We start from the raw sequence: 24,218 nt of genomic DNA on the forward strand, positions 1-24,218 counted from the left end.
TTACAAGGAGAGGTTTTGAAGGGATTCTTGCACCCTGCTCGAGTTGGATTTGCTCACTTGATTTGGCCTGCTATGTGATAGATAAGCCTGTAATATCACTAAGAAAATTAAAAGATCCAAACCTAAGAGAATCCTGTGGATCACCTTTCCTGATGCACTGAAGTTTTCCTCAGCTGTCCAGCAGTGAGCTCCTTGTGATAACTGCTCTATGTGCAACACCAAGGGGAAAAAATCTAAAGGTTCAACAGGTCTGAGCTAAAACACATTCACATATCAAGCTTAGCAATGTTTCACCAGCCTGGACTGTCACATGAGATGGAGGAGATTGGTGGTATCCAAACCTTTTCCTGTCATGTTCCTGTTTATCTCCTTGTCACCTCCTCCCTGTGCCCTGGCAACAAGTTTGAATGACACAGTAACTGATAGTTTGTTTTTATAATACATGAGTGGCCTGACAATAAATATCCTGTTTGTTTAAAGTTGTTTTTTTCTTCAAATAAATAAGATGAATCTGCATAGTTCTGCATTTCCTCCCAGGTCATACACAAACAAACAGTTCCATGTTGGAATAAAGATGGAGTACTATTTGCAAACATTATTTGGCCCAGACCTGTTTTCACTCACACTAAACACACACACGCACATACACTTTGCATATACATCCGATTAAAAATAAAACATTAAAATATCTCTCCTTCCACCCTGCTTTCTTGACTAATATTGAAAACACGAATATGATTATATATGCAATAAATGCTTCAGCTTGTGCCGACTACATCTACACTTTGCCTTTCAGAGTCTTGATGATGCTGCAGAGCTGAGAAAAGTCTTGATAAGCCACCAGGCCGCCATGATTAGCCCAGCGGTCTGCTCCTTTGCATTCAGGGTGTGGCTGGTGATAGGTCAGTTCTGCCATGTGATCCTGTGATCCACAATTAGACAGTAGACTCTTACTCAAGTCCACCACTCCCCCTCCCAGGGCTCGGAGCAGGACATGAGGAGCACAGGAGTCCCACTTAAAGGTGCTTCCTTCTGAGAGGACGTAAGCATCTGCCAGACCCAGAATGACGCACAGGATCTTGTAGCCTGCTCCAGAGGCATATATCAGTCTCTCAGGGCCACACAGCGTGGACAGGGCTTCCTTTACGACTTGCTTCTCACTGGAGCTTAGCACCACAGACAGGCCTCGCTTCCCCTCCGGTCCATCTTTAGGGTGCGACACTGAGCAGACGTTGATGCTGCCACAGGACACACCCCAGAAATGCCTTCCCCTCCAACTAAGAATGCACAGAATCAGAGAGAGAGTTTCAGCTTAGTGGAGACAGATGCAGATAACAGACACCTTTGAAATGATGTTGTAAAGTGGCCTGAAGATCTGTACTAAACTAAAAACTGCCAACTACACAATAAAGTCAGGTTAGGTTGAGTTTGAAATAACCTAGACACAGTGTGATGATTGATCTGACATGTAGGGTAACTGAACTGGACTGTTGCCTTAAAGGTAGGGTAGGAGATTTCATTCTGATGCACTTTTTGTTAAATTAGTGTAACTTCTCTTTACAATCCGATAGCAACCAATTGGTTCGGCAGTTTCGCTTTAAAGCGAAAAATAACTAAGAAAATCTGTGGAAGCTATGAAACGCTAAAAACATCAGCCAATCCTGCGAGGTGCACCTGCGCGTATAGTTGGCTGGTGGTCACTCTCTTCCTGCTCTGCGCGCACCAGAGAGGTACGTGCATGATGGCCGAAGTCACAGACTGGTTGGGAGGCGTGGCTTCGGGGTGAACTCCGAGAGAACGGGGCGTGTGTTTACTTTCAAAATCTGGCTGACTCACTGAGTTTTCAAAATCTCCTACCCTACCTTTAAGGTTTACTCCTCAATGTTCTGAGTGAAGTATGAAGATGGATGGAGGTGCATTGTTTTGCACCTGTAAACCAGCAGCAATGGTCACAAAACCAAACTGATGCCTGTGTGAAAGTCATCCAAATACTTCTATGTTACACATCATACCTTTCAGACTGCACTGATTACAGAGTGATCAACGTCTACAACAGTGACAAGTTTCTTTTACACTTACCCTCCACCTGCTAGATCTTTGTGGTTAAACGGCTGGTTGATGACACCCATGACAGGCTCGCCCGTGCTCCGCAGGTAAACCCCGATAAGAACCAACGCACAGTGCAGACCTGAAGGCGACAGGTGGCCCTCCACCAGCTCCTCCTCTCTGCCCTCTATGTACTGGCTGGTGGCATCTTAAAAATAAAACAACACAATAAAACAGGACACTTGTATTCGGCTTTCTTCTTTGTGATTGAATGAGATTCTCGACGAACAGTGAACCTCGTACCTATGGGGTCGATCCAGATTCCGAGCTCAGAGGGAGTGAGAGGAAACGTCAGGCCCTCTGTGCTGGCATCGATGGTCGCCGGGTCTTGATGGATGGCTCGTGCCAGCAGAGAAGCGGCCGTCTGGTCACCGTCCAGCACTGTGGCCAGCAATGCTGCAGTCTCCTCCTCTGTACGGCACACTGTGATTGTCACACTCTCTCCTGGTGACACGCAACCAGAGAGGCCATCGTCACTTTACAACAAATGACTGTTTATACAGAGCAGCGTGCGTAAATATTTGGACAGTGACACATTAAAGCTTTGGCTACAGTCAAGTGCAGATTGTTACGTCAAACGTATGTTTAGCTCTTCTAGTATTTAGTCACTGAGGGAACGGATTTTGAAATAATCATACAGCACACTCTTTATAATCACATTTACAACACCTGAACCACACACAGGTGACCTAATAGTTACCCAGCCCATTCTCAAACTTGTTAGACTCCTCTCCACGTATGAAATCAGCCATTTCAGGAAACTGAAACACACAAAAAAGAAACAATGAAACTCCAACACGCAGACCAACTCCTCTTCATTCAAACGGTTCATACTAACCTGAGTGCCAACATCATGTCGGATCATCTCTTGAATCACTACATCGGCGAGAGTCTTGAAGTCCTGGACAAACTTCTTGTTCTTGTCATCTCCTGTTTTCTCTTGTACAAGGAGCTGGAAGAGGGGAGCCTCCTGCCTGCAGACCCGAGCCACGTTTGCAGCTTTCTCAGCCACCTGGAGCAGCAGCCCCAGAAGATCAGCCATGCCTGAACAAAGACGGAGAGGGTTTAGTCAACGTAGAGATGGAAACTGTGTGTGTGACAGAAAGTCATGAGCGAGGTCACACTTGCTGATGATGAGCTAATTATAGCCTGAAAAATGAAAACAGGGCATTAGTGCAAAAAAGAGGCGTGTGAGTTAGGGATGTGTGGTTTGTGCAGCAGAACATCTGAAGTCACACGCTGCTCCCATTCTCTGCTAACACAGAAACACTTGAGTTAAGTTAAAATATGTGATGAGAAAACATGAACATAAATGCTCACACAGCTATGACTACAACACATACACACTGAGTGTAGTTGGTATGAGGAAACAACATTGCAGCCCTGTCCTTTGCTGATGGAAACGGAGGCCTCTGTGACTCCTAAATAAATGTAAATGTATGTGTAGTGTCATTTAATAAGTTCTGACTTCTAGCTGCACACAGCTTCACTCTGCTCAATCGTATTAACAGCAGGCTTGTTGTGGCTTAGCTTAGCATTTATGAAGTATGATAATGCAGCAAAGGAATTTAAACACCAGAGAAGAAAAACTACGGTGAAATGAGCAAAAAACATGAGTCAAACACGGTGACACCCTGCCCGTATTTACCTCTCCTTAGCTGTGTTTTTCCCTTGAAAGCTTCAGTCACCCAACGCGTGAGAGGCAGGGCGGACAGAGGACGAGCACTTTCAGTGAAACTGTGGCACTGAAGCTCTTAATTATCACTCAGCTCTAGCTGCTCTTCTTTTTTACGTCAGTGCGAGTTTCCTATCGCAGGAAGGGCGGACCGGACCGGCTCGTCACGGCAGCGAGGTTAAGACAAGCGCGCAACCGCACAGAGAGAATGCACGGCGCGTCTGTTCTTTATGGTACCGACAACAGGAAACACGGCGTGATGCGTTCAGGTAACCTTTGAAAAGCGGAAACTCAATCGCCCTGCGTTCAAGCCCCTCACGAATATTGATAGTGGATTACAATCACGCTGAGACCAAGCTATATAAATTTGCATAAAAACACATAAATGTCTAATAATTTAAGAAAAGCTAAGTAGTTTAAGTAGGCATAATTCTAATGTATTTGAGCAACTAATTTGGGATGCTTAGTTAAATAACCTACATATAATAGCTTTGCCAATTCATGCAATTCATGGCAGCAGATAGAGTTTGTAAGGTAATGAATCAGCTCTGTGTTGTTTCTCTGATCACCACCTTTGTTTGGAAGACGAGCTCCAGCCCGAGCCTGAGATGTACAGTGTACATTGTATGCTGTTGGCCAAGAAATTATCAGGTATAATGTCCAATTATCATATGGACATTCTTTCTATTGTGTTATGTTTGGTCTCCTCCTATCTCTTGCAGGATTGAATGCCGTGAGGAGACAAGGATGCCTAAGAAGGCCTATTCACTGCTGTGTTGACTGGAAGATTAGAAGAGTCAATATATGTTGTACGAATACTCTGCATATATAATGCATGAATATGGAGTCTTTTAAGTGTGGTAAGTTACTGAGAGGAAATGGTCAAAACATGTTTCCAAACCGAATCCACTCCAAATATAATAGAATTTACTAATTAAATTCCAGTAATCACATTGTATTACTGCAGTTAACCAAAAGAAGCAGCCTTTCTGTTGCTAGTGGCTGGTGTATTCGAGTGCAGCCTGCTTTAGTTGTGGCTGTACAGTCAGTGTGTTTTAACTGTAATGTACTAAATGTATTTCAGCTTTTCAGAGGTAAAGCCATAGACCTGCCTTCAAACATTCTTATTTAACTTTGGTGAGTGTACTGTACGTTGAACTTCATTTTGGGTGTTCCTACATTTCACAAACTCAAATATTACTGACCCTAATTTGAGCCCACATAGAAACATTATGAATGAAAATGCTTCAAATACATTTGTTTCAGTTATCTAAACCAGATTTATGCAATAGCTTTGGATGATTAAAGTATTTCTATTGTATTCTATTAAGGAAAATGCTAGATATTTACTTCAGTACTGCATGACTTTACTTAAGATGAGTGAATGTTCTTAGACCATAAGTGGCAAAGTGATAATGGAATGCACACACACACACACATAAATTCAATTTCACACAAAGCGGAAAAATGACACATTTAAAGAGCAAATGGTTTTGGTCAAAGCTCTGGCCACCAATACCCATTAGTTGTGCATTATGTAATGCACGGCAGATGAGTAGCCTCCATGCAGTTGATCAATATAGTTACTGTCCACAGTCTTTCAGGGCGAGGCAGACAGCACACTGCGAGAGAAGCATTCAGTTGCACTAAGGATCCACACAAGACGACAGAGGTTCTTCAGATGCAGGTAGTAAAGACTGAATGCTGCAAAAATGTATTATATAACAAGCTATATTATTATAACAAGCTACTAATGCATGCATACAATATATTTATATATTTATAAGAAATATTTCTGTGAAAATGTATTCATGTTGGGTTAAAAACATACAGAATGACTAGTTTGTTTATTGCAGGCCTCAAAGAACAGCATGTCTGACCTGGAGACCAGCATGGTCACTATCATTCAAGCTTTCCACAAATACTCGGGTCATAACTGTAAACTGAAGAAAGCAGAGCTTAAAGCGCTCATCAACAATGAGATGAATCACTTCATAATGGTGAGTCATAGATGTTAAACTTGGTATGTGTGTAAACATATGGATTAAAGAGCCTTGTGTCAGTGTTATTCAGGAAAACTATAAAATTTGGCACATTCCTTTAAACACATTCAAGCATATAGAGTATGTAAACATGTCTTTTTGAATGTTGCTATGGTGACCCTGAGATTTTTTTTGGTATACACTGAGCAGCTCAGCCTCATAGTGTCACTGTAAACACTATCAGACATTTATTGTCTATTTCCTCATAATAATTAACATTCGCTTATTTTTCTTGCTAAACAGAAAATCCAAGAGAATGAAACTCTGGATGAGCTCTTCTCTGACCTCGACCAGAATGGAGACCTGGAGATCGACTTCAAAGAGTTCATAGCCCTCATCGCGATGGTTACCTCAGCGTGCCATGAACTCTTCATCCCTAACCATGAAAATTAGTTAGCATGTATGCATATCAATTATTAAAAGTTTGAGGAACACACAAGCAGAGTGTCTGCACTTTTGTAAGACCGGCTGATTAACGTGTATTAAAGTGTGGTGTGCAGCAGTGATTCAGACCTCAGCATCTTGAGTAATCAATGACTGTAAACAGCCTGCATCCAGACTAAAGTATTACTACAGTTTTGTTATTTAAACAAGATATTGTAAGCATCAGCATCCCTACTTGAAACTAAATTAAGTGTTTAGTTGTAGTGTGTTCAGCTCACAGCAACTTTTAGACCAGTGATCAGTGAGCACATACAGTGTTCCAGCTGAGGAAAGAATCTGAAGCTGCTCTGACTGTCATCACTGCACTGTCATTCCTCTCCTTGTAATGAAATGGACTGGCTAGAGCAGAACTGACACTGATCAAACAGCAACCTCTTCTGGACAGTTTAGAACCTGCTAAACATCATTTTGCTTTGTAGTAGATTATACACCAACTCTACAAGTCTTTTCCTGTCAGAGTCAGATAAAGTAGTTCACATTTATGACAGGATATTTTCAGTCTTGAGTATGCCTGCAGGTTTACACTCTCAGGTTGCTTTCCAAAAACTCCAGGATTTTCCTCCAGGAATCTTCCTGGGCAGCAGCATGTGGAGCGAGGTGACCTCCCCACAGAGTGACCACTGCAGGGGAAACAAAACAGAAGTGGCTCTTAAATAATAATACATCATTTGTATCTGGGTAAATTAAAATATGTAGTCCTGGGATGGAGCTCACATTTCTTCGGTTTGACGCTCCACAGAGATGCTCTGGAATTCGGTGAGTAAGGCGGCTCTATCAGGTGACCAGCGCCGGGATACGACAAACGGGTGAACAGGTGGGATTTACCTACAGACCTGAGTGTCTCCTCAATCTGTTGATAAGAGTTATCATAAAATCAGTCACAACTAAATATAAATGACCGGACAGTTTACAAACAACAGCATTAGAGTGGCTAACAGCACTAACATCTGTTCACCACTGTGTATTGACCATGCCTGTTTAACAAAACTCCAACAGCACTGAACATTTAATCATAATTTACCAGATCTGCATTCTCTTTGCTGGAAGCACTCTGGTCATCTTCGCCCACTATATACATCAGCGGGCAGGTAAGGTTCTCTGTCTGCAGAAACACAAACATTATTCCAAATTAGAGGTTGTAAACATTTCACCAAATTACTCAGATAATCGTCATGAGTGTGTTGTGTGCACGTGCGTGTGCTTGTGTGGAGGCAGAGAAGCTGCCAGGCCGGTTACACCACCTTCACTAGGCTCCCATTGAAAAGATTAGAGGGTAAGGAGACCTTTCTGAAGCTGACATAGCCTTGATCATCAAATGTCCAATTTGTCTGTTCACTAAAAGGCAAAGAGCAAAGAAATTATATCAAAGGTTTGTTGGTAAAATTACATACATTACAACATTACAGTTATTCGCCTGCACCAACCAATCATGCCCAGATTATCTTGCTTGATTTTCTAGTTTTTATTTAATTATATTTTATATATTTTACTAACATTTAGATGATTCTTTTTTTATACTGCCATTTCTGATACAGACATAAGACCCAGCCAGATTTGAGAAACAATGTTTATGATAATAATGTCACACACATAAGGTTAGAATAAGCAGCTCTTTACCTTTTAAACTGTTTAGTCTTTCCATCTGGATCTGAGAGCTTGCTCGTACTTCCCACAGGGCCGTTGATACAAATCAAACAGGATGGCTGAAGAAGAGAACAAGACAATGTTAGCTTCATGCTGCTTTACAATAATAACGTTATAATCAGCTGTCTGTTAGTGAAGATCTTTACACAGTGGAAACTGTGTGACATACAGTAACACCAAGATGAATCCCAATACGAAGAGACAGGTAGACTCCAAAGGAGAGTCCAAAGATCCCGATCCTGTCAGTACAGACCTGACTGTGAGCTTGAAGCAGATGGAATGCTGACTGTACAAAAACATTAATGGGACATTTTTCAGGAAACGCCAAAAACAGCTTTCTGTAGAAAGAATTTTGAAATAAAGTGAAGCACTTTATCCTGCCTTGAAATATGAATCACCAACATTGATGCGGTTTAGAGGGCCTGGTAATTCTTTGTGGCCAAAGTAGGCCAAAGAAAGACTAGCATAGCCCCTGGATGCAAACAGGGCAGAGCGGTACTCCACCAGTCCTCCACCCATTCCCCACAGATCCAGGATGGCTGGAAATGGGCCTGGGCCTGCAGGAATTTAGTGAGTACTGTTATTATCCAGCACCATGTCATGGCAACCTTAAAGTCACTATGAGCGCATCAAATGCTTACCAGGGGGTAAGAATAATGTCCCTACAACCCCATCTTGACGAATCTCGATTCTCTTCACTCCTGGTGCCATGTACCAGCGTTCAGTGGTTACAGTTGCCAGCCTAGTAGTCTGTCCTTCACTTGGTGAAACGTGACCTTCCAGTAAGGAGATGTGCACTGTGTACGGAGCCTCTACGTTTTTCTTTCGCAACCTGAAAATCATCAACATATATTTTATACACTTCCAGATATACAACAACTGGCTTCAGTGAGGCTGTTAGAAAGATGACTTTAACATGGTCACAAGTACAGGCAGACAGATATCGGTAACTCTTTACAAGCTTGCTTTTCATCACCTGCCTCAAACCTTCTCTTTCTCCAGGAGCCGGCTGTAGTCCCCAGAACAGACCCATCGGCTCGCAGCCCAGATAAGATCCTCCGACCGAATGATCTGTAGTCACTTTAGAGGAGACAAGAAGGCAGAGTGGAAACATGAAACCATGCTTGCACACTGTCAAAGTGAGGTTCACTGTAAATACATTAAAACACATGGCCAAAGAGGCAGCAAAACATGTTAGAGAAAGTAAAGTTAAACAACAGAAATGTTCTCTCTCTGAGCCTGAACTTGTTTTAAGGATTGCTTTAGGAGGTGGGAAACTTTGTTTTGGAAATCCTGGCAACAGCGCAGCATCCTCTGAACTAAAAAAAGGAGGGGGCCATCTGGTTTGGCCAGCATCTGTGATGGGGGGGCCACAAGTGGACATGGTATAAGTGACCTGAACATGAATTAATGCCATATGCTGCTACCCAGACGATGTCTCTTTCAGGCAAAGTCTGCCACACCAAATCCTGATTTAAACCAGCCTGACCATGTGTTACTCACAGCTGACAGTGCCACTAGCATCTGTATTATAATGAGCAAATGCTTCCCACACGTCACCATCTTCACTGTGCATCTGAGCATGCACTGTGACAGGACAGCGTGGAGGCAGGAAACGCCCTTTAATGCTGATCTGGTCGTCTATGAGGGCACGGACAGGAGCGGCCATCAACAGAGGAGCTTGTCTGCTCTTCCACCGAACTGCAGGCAGAAGAAAATTTAAATAAATAAAATGGTGTATTTACGCAAACTAGTGAAAAACACATGGTTGATACTCATATACCCCTTTAAAATATACAATAAATAAAGAACAATATTCTTACCCACAGCACACTGCAATCTTGGCAGCTTCCTGTGCACACTGATGCTTGGTATCATCTTCTTATCTATGTGCTGCCATATTTTTGTCACAGTTGTATGTGCTCTGAGCATTTTGGTGTACCTGTTAACGATGCAGAAAGACATGCAAACATTCAAGAATTCTGCCACATATTGTGCCAGTGAGAAGAGGTGCAGGGTGTAGACTGCCATGGCACTTCTGAAGACCTGCTCCTGTTTTATTAGTCTTGCACCTTTGCCCTACTTACCTACCCAGCAAAGTATTGAGTTAAAATGGCCGTCCTATTTGTGCTTTCTAGATGTAAAAATCCTCTTTACATTGAATTAAGGATCACTAACTCAGGATCAAAACTTATCACTTTACTTGGGGGACTTGTGGGGACTAGATGGGTGAGACATGTGTGTGTGTGTGTGTGTGTGTATTAGCTGTAAGTAGTTAGCTGTAAGCTTAAGTTTAAATCTGAGTAGCACAGCTGAGAGAAAAACATGCTGTATACATATATTACAGTAGAAGTCCTGCATTCTGACCTAAGCAAATGTTCATAAGTCAAGGTAGTTTTATACTGTTTGTTTACATACTGCGGGCTGTAGTGTCCATAGGCTTAAACAGCTGTACAATTGAACGATACACCATCAAATCTGGAACTTCTGGAACTTTTTCACGCTATGAACACTAAGCTGTCAATAGATCATTTTTACAGAGCGATCTTACCGCTGTATGGGACAGATTTTCAGCAGTGAGGAGGAACTTCGGCTGAAGACTGAACGTAAAAGGGGGGTTGGAAAATGGCCAAAGGGGGAGTGGTTGAACCGAGAATGCTACGACAAATAAAGTTCTTAATAAGTAACTAAGTACCTTTTTTGGAGAAAGTACCGCCCTCATTATATCGGCATTATTGTATTTTTTTTACTTGTTTATTATTGTTGTAATGATCATTAATTATTATTTACATTTCATTATTAATGTAATGTAAATGTTAATTTATCGCCAATTTCTAACGGATTCTAAACTTTAACATCCACCTGGAAGACGAAGTGTACATTTTTCAAAATATTTGCAGTCGCTATTGCATTAATGTCATTCACCTCAATTAAACAACAAGCATGTCATGAACTAAATATTAAATGTAACAAACTATACAACAGAGACATTTTACACCCACTATTTTGCAAATTCATACTTTTGGTGGACAAACTACACAGGAATTATATTGAGGTGTTTTATTTTGAAAGTTCTGTCAGCTGTTTTCTTTCCGGGTTCAACGCTTCCGTGTTGTTAGCTAGCTGAATGCTAGTACATCCGCGGTCGGATAGGCCCAGTTCAGTAACCAGCGAGGCTTGAAACCAGTAAACAACAGACGGGTTTATTTGTTAGTACAGCGACCTGAAATCTGTCTGATTCGGTAGTCAGGTCTGTATCACCTGTTTCTATGTTTTGCTGAAAGAGTTGACACTAAATACACGCTAACATGCTAAGTATTATACGTGTTGATTTGAGCTAACTAGACAAGAAAGAAACTGACATGAAGGAGAGACCGTTGTTAATCTTTTTTATATTAATTTTAAGTGGATGTCACGGCGGGATCTTGAATGGTTTAGTCTGACCAAAAAGGATTACACAGTGTGGCATTAGCTTTGGTTAGTCAGTGCGGTGTTGTTTAGCTAAGGCTACCTGTCAACCTGCTCTGTGAATGTTGATTAACACACCAAGTATGCTTGTGGTCAGTGAAAGGACTTACATGCTAAGTACTGTGAGTACGGAGTTTGTGGCTTATACTTCTTGATTGATTATTGAGTGAGTTTTCAGTGTAATTATTTCTCAAAAAATAAACATCACATCCTGCTCTTTAAACCGCACAACTGCAGTTTAAAAAGTTTGCTATACAATTTTATAGCACTCCATACAAATGCCCCTGGGATGTATTTACAATATAACCTATAAAAATAGTGGAAAGCTATAGTAGTCAATAATCCATGATTTTTACTCATTTAAAAGCTGTTGGTCGTAAAAGATCGCACGGGTTAAAAAAAAAGTTAGAAATCTATAATAAGGTAACAAATGTATTTTTTATTGGCTTATAGCTGCTTTTCTGTTTCTGTCTATTAAAAATCTGAGAAATGTAATGTTTTGACAAGAGGTGTAACTTTTTCGTTTCAGATTTTGGGAGCACACAGGTCACACCGAATGGGCCAGCTGCTAACGTCCTTTGGACTAGTACATGTAACATCATTCAGCGATGGCCAGTCACTTCCGCAGCTATATCTGGGACCCGGTCCTCATTGTGTGTCAGATTGTGCTGATGCAGTGCATTTACTATAGTTTTTTGGGCCTTTGGTTAGCTGGAGTGGACAGCCTTGTACAGAGTAATCGGTCACTAGATCAGATCTTCAGCTATGAAGTAAGTTGTTGTAAGACATTTTCTATGTACGACCAGTTTCTATATGTTATATATGCATTCTTACATTTTTTGCTGTCCTTTGGCAGGTTCTTGGTTTTGCAACCTTGCAAGGCAGACTCTCAATGATGGCATTCATCTTAAATTCTCTTACCTGGTGAGTAATGTCTTCAGTCTCATCTCTGCCCTCCGAGTTGGGAATTTGGTAACCTGTTAATAAAACTTAATTCATTAGATTTATTGTGGATCCTTTCTGAAACATAAATGGCCATGACTGACAGAATGACTTGTCTGTCTAACTGTTTTGCCAGTGCCGTGGGTCTGTGGTTCTTCATCCGCAGAGGGAAACAGTGCCTGGACTTCACAGTCACTGTGCATTTCTTCCATATGATCGGCTGCTGGATCTACAACGCTCATCTCCCAGCTGCTTTGTCCTGGTGGCTCGTTAATGTGGCCTGCATGGCACTGATGGCTGTTATTGGAGAGTACTTGTGCATGCGGACTGAGCTCAGAGCAATTCCAGTCAATAGTGGACCCAAGTCTAACCTGTGAATTTTTCTGAAGTTTGGCACCATGTGGATATTTAATCCTTAAGGAACTCACTGAGGTGGTTTTTCCACACAAACCTCCATCAGCATACATGTTGGAATGTCATGCTTCTCATCGTGATTTGACAAATGAACTGATATATATTTATTCAAAGCTGCCCATCAGTGTTGGACAGTATTAACTATGTACCATATTAAGATACTTGTTTTATTGCTATTGAAAGCAAACTTCTGTTTACGCTCTTCTATACAACGTTTGACTAAAGATGAAGTTAATTAAACATGTTTAATGTTCACATGACCATCCCATTCCTTATATTTTAAGACATTTTTCCTCTATGCTGGCACACAAACTAAAATGTCTTGAATTTAGAGATGTCTGTACACAAATGCTAGGTTCTTAAAGGTATACTGTAGTTTATTTTTCTGACAGACGGCAATTATTTGTAGTATAATCCCAAATGTAGCAGAGTTTTCTGCTTCATAATCTCAACACACCTTTGTCACAAGTAATAAAAACCAGCTTAGTTTTCCATTTCTGGATTTGTACATTCAGTGTCACAATCATCGTTACATTACTTTTATGTCATGCGTCTAGGGCTTTTTGCACAGCTTGTCTCTTTCGTTTTCTCTGCTTCTGTCTCTTTATGTCACATTGTGAAGACAGTTTGGTCACTTCGGGGACAGTCTGTCAACCACCAGCTGTGTTCTGACAGCAGGCTGTATCTGTGTTTGAAGGGATGCAGTGTGACAAGTCCCCAGATTTGCAGCACTGATGAATTTTGGAAGATTGTCATCTAGATCTTTGAGTAATGGCTTTTATAAATCTATATTGTGATTTATCTTATTATTACAGCTTCTGTAAAAAAACATACATCTTTTTATTGAGTGGTGAATGTTGAACCAAAACCTTTGCAGCTTTGATAGTGTGTCAGGTCTCTCTCAAAGTGTAGTATTGGTGCATACTAATGATGCTGCAGGGGTTATTATTTGAATTACTAGTAAGATGTTTTAGGAAACACACTGACTCACAAGTAAACTTGGAAGAAGTGAGCCTACTCAGAATGAAATGCAACTCGGCCTCTTCATCATCATTCTTTATTATGAACTGCTGGATGAATCCCTCATCTCTCCTCATGCCAAAATGTTTAATGTCGGTCCCGACGGTGAGCAGCTTTGTGTGTGTGTGTGAATAGGTAAATGAGAAACACTGTAAAAAGTCCCACTGCAGATAATAATTAGCATATCTCCTTTGATTAATTCACAGACCGGTTTTCTGGCAACCACAACAGAGTTTTCTTTTTATTTTCTGTTTTTGCATGAATTACATTAATATGATAACGATATGTTAAGAAGGGAGAGCTGCTAGCAGGGAATGTTTGGAAACACTCTGGTTGTTTTGCCCTATTTCTCCTGTTTAAGCGAAGGTAACCCAGTGTGGAATTCTCATCTTCCCCTAGAAAGATGGCGAATAAGCAGTTTTCCCAAAACGTCAAAATATTTCTTTATATTGTGTGTGTTAAAAGTCTTGAGTACTCTTTCTAAGCCAGTGTCATTATTTCAAGTAATGGCTGCCCACACATGCAAAGCTTCTTTTTTCCTGTTCTTCAACATAACCTTCTGAGATGTATTTAAATACCAAGACTTGAGAAATGGATCTAATTGTGTAATTAAAAAAGGTGCACAGCTTTTCCTCTTTTCTCCTTGTTAAATGCTCGGTGTTGGCACCACAGCCAAGGAGTTCTGACACAGTTTGCCTATGCTGTTCAATAAAACACAGCTGATCTGAAAAGAGGGTCAATGCTGGATAGGAAGCTGCAGGTGAAAAAATAATTGGCCATTGTGGTTTAGATGTCAAAGATGGGTTCTCTAATGAGGGGCGCACCGTGGGCATGTCTTTACTTCTCCAAAGCTTTTCCACTTCAGGCCGTGATCCCTCATTTTCTCCCACCACTGCCTCTGCAGCGAGAGTCCAGGTGGAGAGGAGCAGATGGGAGTGTGCTAACGAGTTGAAAATGCTAGTTGCGATCCTCATTATCAACACTTTGCTTCAGGGAAGACTAAAAACAGATACTCTGTAGTAAGTGCGTTTTGTGCAGTCCATTGTTGTGCTGAAGGCAATGCACACACACACAAATATGTTTTAAACATGGTGCTTTATTATTACAAACACATTACTTTTCCATATTGCTTTGTACAGCCTTTTAGATAATGTGCTATTTATCTGAGAAACCACATGGAGACTGAACTTGATTTTACATTCAGGAGTTCTTTCCATGAATAAACTGTCATTAGGGTAGGTTGTTATGGCATAATGCTTGTGAACACAATCATATTCATGCTTTCTTTGAGAGCATATGCTGGGATATGAAGAGTCCTCTCTATTTAGAAGTACATATTGCTCATGCTTTGAGGACATCACGACTGTTTTTGAACTGTCACCAGACGCACAGTGGATGATGTGATGCTACTACTGTGAAATAAATAAAAATAAGAACAAACATGCTAATAATGAGCTAAAGAGACATGTGGATAATAAATCTGCATAACAAAGGATGCTGTTAACACCGAGGAGCTAACTTCATGCACAGACCACTGTACACTTTATCCAAGGTAAAGTAGACAGACTCCATTTTTTTTCTAAAGCAACTTTACAAAAATGATCATGCACTTGTGAGAGGATAATGACAGAACCACTGAATTAATCAATGATGTCTGTTAGGACCATCACTGGTAAAGACTACAGAAAGTAAAAACATGCAAACGGACACAGTTTATGAAAAACACATGGATGCTATTGCTCATTCATTTTAATTTGCTCTGATGCCAGCCAGGTTCACTTTTATTATAAGAAGAGTAAAAACACTGATTATTTGAAACATTAATTTCATAAATTACAATTAATGATATCTTGTGTGGTTCAATTGCTCAATGAATCCAGTGAGTTGGAATGATGACAGTTATTTACAAACTACACTTAGTGCACGTCTCTTGCTCTGCTTTTGAAATTAGTTTGTGTGTTTCAGTCTCAATATTTGACTCGTTAGAAGCATATAAAGAGGCACAGGATATAATCTATATTATTGAATGCGGTGGTTGATCCCTAATTTAAAATTCTAAAGTAATTATCTTACCAAAATGAACCAATGTTTTGCATTACAGCAGTTTTTATATTTCTAACATTATAAATTAATTATTAGTAAAATGCAGTATCCAATTTATGAGCTGAGTATTACTAGAATGATTTAAAGGATTTAGAGAAATGTTGAATCAATTATTATTTTAAAACTATAGTTAAATAACAATGTAATAAAATCAGCTAAATGGTAGCTGCTGGTGTATCATTATAAACTAAATATTTAGATTACATTAAATCATTGTTGTAACAATTTTTTATATTTATAACATTTTGTATGTCCACATTATGAAGCAGACGTGTCTTTGAGGAGCCACCCTGTACTCTGTGGGTTACTGTATTATTGATAATGTCAGAGATACACAGAGATCTATGAGATGACACTTAACGATCACACTTCAGATTTCCTCTTTACACAAACATCAGTGGGTGACACAATCTAAGGACAGTGAATGTTTACTCAAAGAATGGGAATGGAAATGAGTGTGATGGAGGTATTTTTTGGTGTCTTCATAGCAGCCGTGGAACATCAGCCACTGCGGGCTGAAATGTCATAAGTAGGACGGAGAGCTGTGTACAGGTTGCTTGATTGTCACTTACCTACAACATTTACCACGATTAAAAACAGCTTAAAGGGGCAGTTCACCAGTAATACATGTGGACGCTCTGGTTTCATTGATCAATGTGGAGTTTGGTCCTTTGAAAGATAAAGTATAAGTAAAGTAATTTAGTTGATTTTGTTATGTTTAGTGAATTGTCCCTTTAATGTCTTCACGTCACATAACATCACATAACTTTGTCATGGCTTGGCTGTATTTATTTAAACTCACCAGAGATTGAAATCACTGTTTCAGCGCGAACATACACTGGAAGTGTTAATTAAAGGAGCAGTTCAACTTCAACAACCAAACCAAGTATTTTTTTTTTTGCCAAGCTAAGCTAACTGGCTAATGTCATAACTGGTCAGTTTCCTTTTCTAATATAATTACCAAAATGTTGAAGTACTCCTTTAGCTATCATTAAAAAAAACAGACAATACCTTAAAAAAGGGGTGGACATGTACTGCTTATAAAAATGACCATGACACTGTAATTGTCACACACATTGTAGCTCTGTATTGCAGGTTGTGTTTGTACTTGTGTATGTGATCATGTGTCCACCTCCTGTATGTTAGTAACCCAGAGCCACAGGTGTCTGACTGTAGATATTACTGTGAGAAATCCTTTAAACACACAGAGAATGTTTGCTTTCATCTACCCGGATGGATGAATTGGTTGTTTTCTCCCCTGGTTGTTAAAAGGCTGAAGTATTTGCGAGGATTTCAAACATTATTTATCACAGCAAGTATTGATTGGCCTCCACTGAGATCTGTGGCTCTGTGTCAAAATAATCCGTTAAAACATTTGTCCCTCTTAAATCCTTGGCTTTAAGTTTAAATGCACGAGGACTGAACCTCAGGGAAAATCCCCCCACGCGCCTCCCATCTCTCCTCACCCTCCCTCCATCTATACAGAGCCCCAGTCAGCTGCAGTCATGGCCAGCACCACTGGCAGGATAAGGGCAGCGAGGGCTGAGCCTATGCATGGAGCGGAGCTGGGGCTGCACAGGTCAAACAGACTTCCCTGGAAGCGTATCTTTCTGGAGTCTTGCCTCAGAGTTTCCCAGATGGAGCTGACTTCCTCTTGACAGTCGGACAGCGCTGTGAGGGCACATGTGTGGAAAGCTTCCCAGTGGCTGTGGCAAACAATGGATCATCAGATCAGGGCTTTGTCACACATTTCATCTAGAATTCATTCCATCAGCAGACATGAGGACACGCGCTGGCTGTCATGGATTAATTTGCTTGCCAATGAGCTATCACTCAGATGGCTACGATGGCTCTCAGTAAGTCAAGCTGAGCTTTAATTACCATGGCAACTGCATCCGAGAGTGAAACAATATCACAGATGATATTGCAAGTGGGCAAATTTGAGCAGAAGGCTTAAGTGTAAATCATTGTTGTCAATATATGCTGTGCTGGGGTTGTAGGTGCGTGCAGTGACAATGACAAAAAGAAAGGTCCCTTGAATTTCATTACTACTGCAGCAAAGTCATAAATTATTTAGTAGAATGGCTCAGTGTCTCAGCACCATTCATTCCTCTATTCTCCCTCTGAGACCATTGCATCTGTTCATATCCCCCAGCATTTTGTTAGGAGACGCACATCACATACTACGTATTATCGCACTCAGTCCTACATTATGTCACGCTAATTGAATTGAAATACTATTTTCTACTTTCATTTTTATGTCCTCTCTCTCGCTCTTAGATTTGTCTCAAATAAAACACACTCTATACACACACACACACTCTCTTGCAGACAGTTATTGTACCTGCAGACGGCAGCCACTCCCCTCTCACTGGTCACGTTCTCCTGGTAGTTGTCCATGCTTTCTCCCAGCTCCAGGACACATTCAGAAAAGTCCTTATAAATGTTCTCACACTTTACATCTGCAGAGTCTCCTGACATCGAGAGGGACAGGAGCACTGCCACGACAGAGACAGGGGACAGCTGCACTTAGACCACATCTGAACAGCTGCTCAGCATGCAACTTTTTTAGCCGTTCAATATTATTATATACATAGAAAAACACATTTTTATCACATAGATTTTGTATGTATCTGCCTTCGGAACTATTTCAGATTGTGTAGCAGAGTTTCTGCACACATTCATTCATTTCACATGTTCTGCCTGAGAATTCATGTTAAAGCATTTCAGTGTTAAACTACAAAACACTGTGGATACACTCTGCATATAAGAAATATTAGTAAACATAAAGAAAATTGCGTTTTTTTAATTCTTTGAAGCCTTATTCTCACCACCCATAGCCCATCTCGTCGCTGGGTGTATACAGTTGGCTGTGGTACAGGTCTGATAAGCATCATGCAACACTGATGGCTAAATAAAGATCACAATCACAGCATCGACATCATGATGCAAGAAAGATAAAAAAAATTAAAGATCTAGGACGTCTTTTTATTTCTAACCATCCCAAGTGGCCCACAGCACAAATGAAACGACGGAGGAGATTCTATCTTACCCAGAGCAAACGCAAGAATCCCTCCGATCTTCGTCGACATGAAAAATCCCATATCATCCCATTTCAAGCCAAGCGGAGGGCGCGGGATGCTGCCGAGGCACCGGGGACCGGGATGAAATAAGAAAAAAAAAGCGGCACTGAGTCACACCAGGCTGATTAGCTGCCCATTATTAATGCGTGTCGGGGTGTCTCGGTGATTAAGCGCCGATAAAAACACTTGGTAGGTGTGTGTGTGCAGTCTTTTTCAGCTCCGGCCGACTGCTGACGTTACCTGCCCCCTGGCGCGCGCTGAGCTCATCTTCCCCCCCTCAGCACCGGACAGCTCCCATCACCTCCCCGAGCAGGAGGCGCCTCTCCTCCTGCAGCCCTCCGTGTCTGCACTGACCCCTGCAGACCTCACCTCACACCAAATATCATCATTTTTACATTAATAGACTATAATGTTAAAAAGCAAATCGTGTCGGAATCATCACCAGATAATAGATTATTTTAATCAGAAAATAATGTGTTTCACGTTAAAACTTGAATTAACTATTGTAAAATCCTGCATTTTAAAAGGCAAAAAGTCATTCAGAAATTATAGGGGTGGGTTTAGAATTATCACCTTGTAGACAGAACTGTAACTGTACAGCTCAGTAAAAATAACATGTAGCATGAGCTATAGGTGCATTTAAATGAGTCCTGTTCAAAGACTTTTGAGAAGATAAAGAACATCGTTGTGCTTGGTTTGTGGTTGAAGGACAAACTCATTTGACTCACATTTCTGGAGAACTACGGGGGTTTTGAAGAATAAATTATGTGAGTAAAGGTGTGTACCCTCACACCCCCACCCACACTCTTCCATTATCACACCTGCACACACACATTAGGCCGACACATGTATCTGTAATGTTTTTCCCCTCTTTATATCCTGAGCAAGGCAAAGGTGAAAATTAGTGGTAGATACAAGGGTGAGCAATTTTACATGTTAGGTTGATTTTTAAGTATGTCTTCCTTTTCTTTCCCCTGAGAAGAGGCACACATGACAAATAAATGTGTTTATTTCAGGAAAAATAACAAAAATGTGTGCTGTGTGTCTTTTAATTAACATTCACATAGAATCCCCTTAATTATAATTGGTTGTAATTATTTATAGTTACAAAATTGTGTTCAACACACAAAGTTCCCAAAAAAGCAACCAATGAGACACAGTCCACTTTCAGACCTTTATTGATTTTTCAGGTGTTTCATCACATATAATGGAATACAACCTGAACGACTGCACCATTAGACTAGAGTCTCCAATGTTCATCTTACAACAGTAAGTGGATCAATACTTAAAAAACAGGTAAATTAACCTGCAGAAATGTTGTAAAAACGCTGTCTTTTGTATGTCGTGCTCGCAGCTGCCATTGGCCTAATCTAAAACAAAAAAAAACCTCAGGCCACATGTGACAGGATGATAACAGCAGAGGAGATCAGTGGGAGATGAATCAGTTTCTTCTGTTCTTGGTAAGGCAACATGAATGCAGCACAGATAAGGCACACGGTTGTTTAGGCAGTAGAGAAGATCATATATCATATTGTACAAATACAATACTGAAGTCATAAAATCTATTTAATCCTATTAATGCAGGTAACAAACCTCCAAATATGACTTCCACATGGTTTGTATGGAATGTATCCAGCTGTCTTACAGAGTGCAGTTTGTTCCACATCCCTTTCAGTATTAATTACTTTTTGGCTTATTTTTTAAATCATACACATACACTGATGAAAAAGTCCCTTTAAATGAACTGCAGTTCAGTCCTGTTAGTGTTTCACACTCTAAGCAGAGCAGCAGAGTCTGGGATGCACATCAGACAGAGAGGCAGACATCCATTGCACAGGCTCAGAAATGAAATCCAGAAATGTTGATCCTTTGTAACGGAGAAGGGATTTGAGGATGGTCCGTGTGATGATGGACAGAAACCGAGAAGCCTACTGATCAACACCGGCTGCCCTCTTCGTTCGTTTCCGTGGGGATGTCTTAGGGGATGTCTTAGGAGAAGCTTTGTCTGTAAGGCCGAGTGTAGAAGTCAGATTGTGCAGGCTGTGTGTGTCACATAAGACAAACAAATCATTCCACATATAAATGTAAAAAATGGACATACTCATGACATTGAGAGTCTCCTGAGGAATCCAGCTGATGTCCACGTCACTTATCCCACCAGTGCCCTTCTCTATTTTAACAGGAATTCTCCTTTTCTGCAAAAAGAAAACAAGAGGTTGATGTTCTGTTCAATCCACAATCCAATCATCACCTGAAGGCGACAAAGGCCGACTCAGCCAGGTGAACAAACATACCGTCCTCGAATCCAGGACCTGGTACATCCCGAAGAGCAGCAGGGCCACGAGTCCAACCAGGAACACATACATGAAGATTCTGAAAAACAATCATCTAATATGTACTTAATCTGTGCAAATAGCCCACTAAAAATACCACTTAAATTCAAACATTTTGTTCTGAGGTATTAGAGAAAAATGCATTTTCTTTTGCTGGACTGGTGACAGTTAGTCCACCAGCAGGACTGACAGCTAGTCTCTCTGTGCCAGTTTCACACCTCTTCTTACAGGTTTCTACATGTGCTGCAATAGTCTGTAAAATGACTGTCAAGACTTATTATAGAATTAAAGAGACAGAACAAACAAACAGGATGTGACTGAATGTGCGCCTTACGTTTCTCCATCCAGTCCCTCTTCACGCTCAGTAATGGTGACAGTCTGGTTGTAGATGGCTGTCTGGAAAGTGGTGCCCTTAATGGAAAATCGCAAACAGCTAGTAAGCAAATATAAAAACAGAAACAGGTACCTCGAACTTTCAGGAAGTTTTAGGAGCAGCTCATTAATGGAGTGAGACAAAAGTCTGAGAGACACAATGACAGAAAGGAGTTCTAATGAAGAAAACCGAGCCTTGCTGATGGCAGCTTGTTCAGATCTTTCATACATTTATTCACTTTTTTAAAACTATTTCTGACAGTTACTGTCTTTAACATGTTTTTTTTTTACCTCAGCATCCAAATAGTTGAGGAGGATAACCAGACCGAATGGACGGCCTGCCATGGGCTGTGCTGGGATGAAAGAGTACTCGAAGGAGGCCTGAGCCTGGGGCTGGACTACAGTGTTCAGGGGCAGAGCTGTGAACTACAGACACACAAACACAAATCAACAAGTGGCCTCTGATCTAGAAAATATGATGATGTCAGGTGAAACAAAAAACACTACAAAAACAGGACCTACTAATGGAGTACTTAGTACTGTGTGAGTATGTAAATGTGCGCTTTGTACCATTTATAAAGATGAGACCAAACAACTGTTTTACTTTGAGACATGGGAGAGTAAGTGTTTATTTTAAAGTGTAAGATCAATTATAGCAGCACTAATGATATCATGTGAAAAATGAGACACTGTCTGACATCTCCAAGAGTTTAAATGGAGGCAACTGGACTCAAGACATTTTCGCCTCTCCCCCCAAGTGGCTTTTTCATCTCCCCTCAGTCCAGCTGCCTCTTGGACATGACTATGACCTGGATGAATGAGAGCATCCACAGGTCTAATATCAGTGATCATTTCAGAGCTCACTTACATTCTGAATGTAGAACTGGAAGTCCTGTGGGTAACGGAAAGACGCCTCCAGTGACTGAGCGGTGAAATCCTGACTCCCCTTGTTGGTGAAACCCACCAGGAACCTCACGATTTCATTAGCAGGGAACTCTAAAGGTGTTTCAATAAAAACATAACTTAGTACATGACTACATGGTAGTTTACAATAAACAAAATAAATCTGACCAACCTTCTCCTGTCATAAAGAGGATGGTCGTGTCAGCGTCGGGGTGAGAAGTTAACTGCTTATCGGAAGCTTCATCTGACTCATCTTCATCTCCTTCCTGATGATGAACACAACACGACACTGTAACATAACCATCTGTGCAATGAGAGCTCTCCTCCCAGACCCTGCACATACCGAAGTCTGCATCTGATCCTCGTCCACAAGCACCTCTTCTTCATCTTCCTCCTCATCTACTGCAGCATCCAGGTCCTCAGCTGTATCCTCGGCAGAGTCTGCAGACACGTGGCCTGCAAGGACAGAAAAACACAGTAGCATGAACACAGTGTGCAGCCCTGGGATATATTTGTGATATCACATGACAGTGGAAGAAGTTGAGACAGATGCTGGTTTCTGGTCATCTTCTGCTTCATAATTAACATTTATTTCAAGCATTTGAGTGTGTGTGCATGAATATGTCACTGGGAGGGAATATGCTGGTTACTTCACGTAGCACAGCTTTGCATGAAAATGCATGTAAGCCTCTTTATTCAATATTCAGTGTGTTTCAGTCTCCACACATACATTTACTAAAGGCAAAGGCAACTTTTTTTAATACAAACAGCAGCCGACCAATAAAAACCTCTTCTTGGGGCAAACAGCCTATGAGAGGCCAACAAAGCCAAACACCACTCACCAACTTATCTATGGTGACGTGTCCCAGCAAGAGGGAGCCGCTACACAGCTACTGAGTCCACTTCCAAACTTTATACAGAAATCAGCTCTACGGCTTTAAAAGATCTAATTAAACGCTGCGTGCGTGCTTTTAATTAATTAGCTGCTGTGAGGAAACCATCGCTCTCACTCATTTCAGAATGAAAGCATCGAACATACCTCTGTGGATCTTTGTATAATAACCTCTAATATGATGTGAGCGGTAAAAGCAGCAGTAAGCCCAGCAACCCCTGTACAGCTGTGCCACGTCACTGTGAGACTTTTTAAATGTAACCGAAGTCAGGCTATACATTAAAAAAACACTGCTTACAGGAGGAGACAAACGGACTCACCGATTGATATTAACCCGCAGGGGAAGGCCAGCAGGAAAAGCAGCAAGAGTTTTGGTCCGAACTGGAACATTTTGGCAGACTTGATGGCTGAAGTTAGTAACACATCAGCGTTTAGAAAAGGAGAGGACAGCGGAGGAGCAGGGGGCGGGATAAGAGGAGGTTAGACCCGCCTGTGAGGAGCAGGGCACTGGGAGGACCCGCCCTCATTAACCCTTAGTGGTGTTTTTGTAACTAGTTCATATCCACTTTAAGGTATTATTCAGTAAATAGACAGCGATTTATAATAATGATTAAATTAACTACGAGTAAGTAAATAAAAGGGAGCAGCAGTGTTAAATTGTAGTCCAACCAAGAAACTACAAAAAGAAAATATTTTAAGACAATATTTATACATTCTGTAGAACATATGTAAACCCGAAATCACTAAGTATTATTATTATTACTATTGTTATTATTA

The 24,218-nt window shown here is 41.0% G+C and overlaps 6 protein-coding genes across 9 annotated transcripts; 2 read left to right on the plus strand and 4 right to left on the minus strand.

Moving 5' to 3' along the window:
* Positions 1-470: 470 nt before the first annotated feature.
* Positions 471-4,006, minus strand: inpp1 (inositol polyphosphate-1-phosphatase). Its single transcript, XM_028405355.1, has 6 exons — positions 3,755-4,006; positions 2,945-3,150; positions 2,807-2,867; positions 2,350-2,550; positions 2,080-2,254; positions 471-1,277 (listed from the first exon to the last, which is right to left on the minus strand). Exons 2-6 carry the CDS (start codon positions 3,146-3,148, stop codon positions 779-781), a joined length of 1,140 nt encoding a protein of 379 aa, XP_028261156.1. The 5' UTR covers positions 3,149-3,150; positions 3,755-4,006; the 3' UTR covers positions 471-778.
* A 562-nt stretch (positions 4,007-4,568) lies between these two features.
* Positions 4,569-6,259, plus strand: LOC114436719 (protein S100-B-like). Of its 2 annotated transcripts, XM_028407121.1 has the most exons (5): positions 4,569-4,641; positions 4,866-4,918; positions 5,378-5,468; positions 5,638-5,781; positions 6,067-6,259. In XM_028407121.1, the coding sequence occupies exons 3-5, from the start codon at positions 5,463-5,465 to the stop codon at positions 6,214-6,216; spliced, it is 300 nt and encodes a 99-aa protein (XP_028262922.1). In that variant the 5' UTR covers positions 4,569-4,641; positions 4,866-4,918; positions 5,378-5,462; the 3' UTR covers positions 6,217-6,259. The 2 variants fall into 2 exon arrangements, with proteins under 2 accessions (XP_028262922.1, XP_028262921.1); XM_028407120.1 differs by lacking the exons at positions 4,569-4,641; positions 4,866-4,918 and having other exon boundaries at positions 5,353-5,468.
* Positions 6,260-6,277: 18 nt separating this feature from the next.
* Positions 6,278-10,536, minus strand: LOC114436718 (acyl-coenzyme A amino acid N-acyltransferase 1-like). Of its 3 annotated transcripts, XM_028407118.1 has the most exons (12): positions 10,463-10,536; positions 9,735-9,853; positions 9,415-9,612; positions 8,892-8,991; positions 8,553-8,743; positions 8,293-8,468; positions 8,081-8,197; positions 7,885-7,970; positions 7,509-7,602; positions 7,289-7,369; positions 6,982-7,117; positions 6,278-6,887 (listed from the first exon to the last, which is right to left on the minus strand). In XM_028407118.1, the coding sequence occupies exons 2-12, from the start codon at positions 9,841-9,843 to the stop codon at positions 6,787-6,789; spliced, it is 1,389 nt and encodes a 462-aa protein (XP_028262919.1). In that variant the 5' UTR covers positions 9,844-9,853; positions 10,463-10,536; the 3' UTR covers positions 6,278-6,786. The 3 variants fall into 3 exon arrangements, with proteins under 3 accessions (XP_028262919.1, XP_028262920.1, XP_028262918.1); XM_028407119.1 differs by lacking the exons at positions 9,735-9,853; positions 10,463-10,536 and having other exon boundaries at positions 8,165-8,197; positions 8,892-9,554; XM_028407117.1 differs by lacking the exons at positions 9,735-9,853; positions 10,463-10,536 and having other exon boundaries at positions 8,892-9,554.
* Positions 10,537-11,018: 482 nt separating this feature from the next.
* sys1 (SYS1 golgi trafficking protein) lies at positions 11,019-14,267 on the plus strand. Its single transcript, XM_028406231.1, has 4 exons — positions 11,019-11,161; positions 11,909-12,149; positions 12,236-12,303; positions 12,458-14,267. Exons 2-4 carry the CDS (start codon positions 11,988-11,990, stop codon positions 12,696-12,698), a joined length of 471 nt encoding a protein of 156 aa, XP_028262032.1. The 5' UTR covers positions 11,019-11,161; positions 11,909-11,987; the 3' UTR covers positions 12,699-14,267.
* Positions 14,268-17,335: 3,068 nt separating this feature from the next.
* On the minus strand, positions 17,336-18,962 carry LOC114435491 (neuritin-like). The gene is made up of 3 exons (XM_028405186.1): positions 18,911-18,962; positions 18,203-18,356; positions 17,336-17,564 (listed from the first exon to the last, which is right to left on the minus strand). The coding sequence occupies exons 1-3, from the start codon at positions 18,960-18,962 to the stop codon at positions 17,336-17,338; spliced, it is 435 nt and encodes a 144-aa protein (XP_028260987.1).
* A 1,139-nt stretch (positions 18,963-20,101) lies between these two features.
* LOC114436010 (translocon-associated protein subunit alpha-like) lies at positions 20,102-23,918 on the minus strand. Its single transcript, XM_028406042.1, has 9 exons — positions 23,762-23,918; positions 22,893-23,005; positions 22,722-22,815; positions 22,515-22,642; positions 21,938-22,072; positions 21,609-21,685; positions 21,236-21,314; positions 21,043-21,136; positions 20,102-20,946 (listed from the first exon to the last, which is right to left on the minus strand). The coding sequence occupies exons 1-9, from the start codon at positions 23,829-23,831 to the stop codon at positions 20,870-20,872; spliced, it is 867 nt and encodes a 288-aa protein (XP_028261843.1). The 5' UTR covers positions 23,832-23,918; the 3' UTR covers positions 20,102-20,869.
* Positions 23,919-24,218: the final 300 nt, after the last annotated feature.

Source organism: Parambassis ranga, chromosome 5 (assembly GCF_900634625.1).
Source record: "Parambassis ranga chromosome 5, fParRan2.1, whole genome shotgun sequence".
Lineage (NCBI taxonomy): Eukaryota > Metazoa > Chordata > Actinopteri > Ambassidae > Parambassis > Parambassis ranga.

Coding starts and splice junctions, on each gene's coding strand:
- inpp1 (XM_028405355.1), bottom strand. CDS start 3,148: ATGGCTGATCTTCTGGGGCTGCTGCTCCAGGTGGCTGAGAAAGCTGCA. Junction 2,255..2,349: donor AATCTGGATCGACCCCATAG/GTACGAGGTTCA, acceptor TTTATTTTTAAG/ATGCCACCAGCCAGTACATA. Junction 1,278..2,079: donor AAAGATCTAGCAGGTGGAGG/GTAAGTGTAAAA, acceptor GTGCATTCTTAG/TTGGAGGGGAAGGCATTTCT.
- LOC114436719 (XM_028407121.1), top strand. Junction 5,782..6,066: donor AGATGAATCACTTCATAATG/GTGAGTCATAGA, acceptor CTTGCTAAACAG/AAAATCCAAGAGAATGAAAC.
- LOC114436718 (XM_028407117.1), bottom strand. CDS start 9,328: ATGGCATTAATTCATGTTCAGGTCACTTATACCATGTCCACTTGTGGC. Junction 8,198..8,292: donor TTGGTGATTCATATTTCAAG/GCAGGATAAAGT, acceptor GTTTTTGTACAG/TCAGCATTCCATCTGCTTCA. Junction 7,370..7,508: donor TCAATGGGAGCCTAGTGAAG/GTGGTGTAACCG, acceptor GTGTTTCTGCAG/ACAGAGAACCTTACCTGCCC.
- sys1 (XM_028406231.1), top strand. CDS start 11,988: ATGGCCAGTCACTTCCGCAGCTATATCTGGGACCCGGTCCTCATTGTG. Junction 12,150..12,235: donor ATCAGATCTTCAGCTATGAA/GTAAGTTGTTGT, acceptor GTCCTTTGGCAG/GTTCTTGGTTTTGCAACCTT. Junction 12,304..12,457: donor ATCTTAAATTCTCTTACCTG/GTGAGTAATGTC, acceptor CTGTTTTGCCAG/TGCCGTGGGTCTGTGGTTCT.
- LOC114435491 (XM_028405186.1), bottom strand. CDS start 18,962: ATGGGATTTTTCATGTCGACGAAGATCGGAGGGATTCTTGCGTTTGCT. Junction 18,357..18,910: donor GATTCTTGCGTTTGCTCTGG/GTAAGATAGAAT, acceptor CTGTCGTGGCAG/TGCTCCTGTCCCTCTCGATG. Junction 17,565..18,202: donor GGAGTGGCTGCCGTCTGCAG/GTACAATAACTG, acceptor TGTTTGCCACAG/CCACTGGGAAGCTTTCCACA.
- LOC114436010 (XM_028406042.1), bottom strand. CDS start 23,831: ATGTTCCAGTTCGGACCAAAACTCTTGCTGCTTTTCCTGCTGGCCTTC. Junction 21,315..21,608: donor GAGGGACTGGATGGAGAAAC/GTAAGGCGCACA, acceptor ATTGTTTTTCAG/AATCTTCATGTATGTGTTCC. Junction 20,947..21,042: donor GGAGACTCTCAATGTCATGA/GTATGTCCATTT, acceptor TCGGCCTTACAG/ACAAAGCTTCTCCTAAGACA.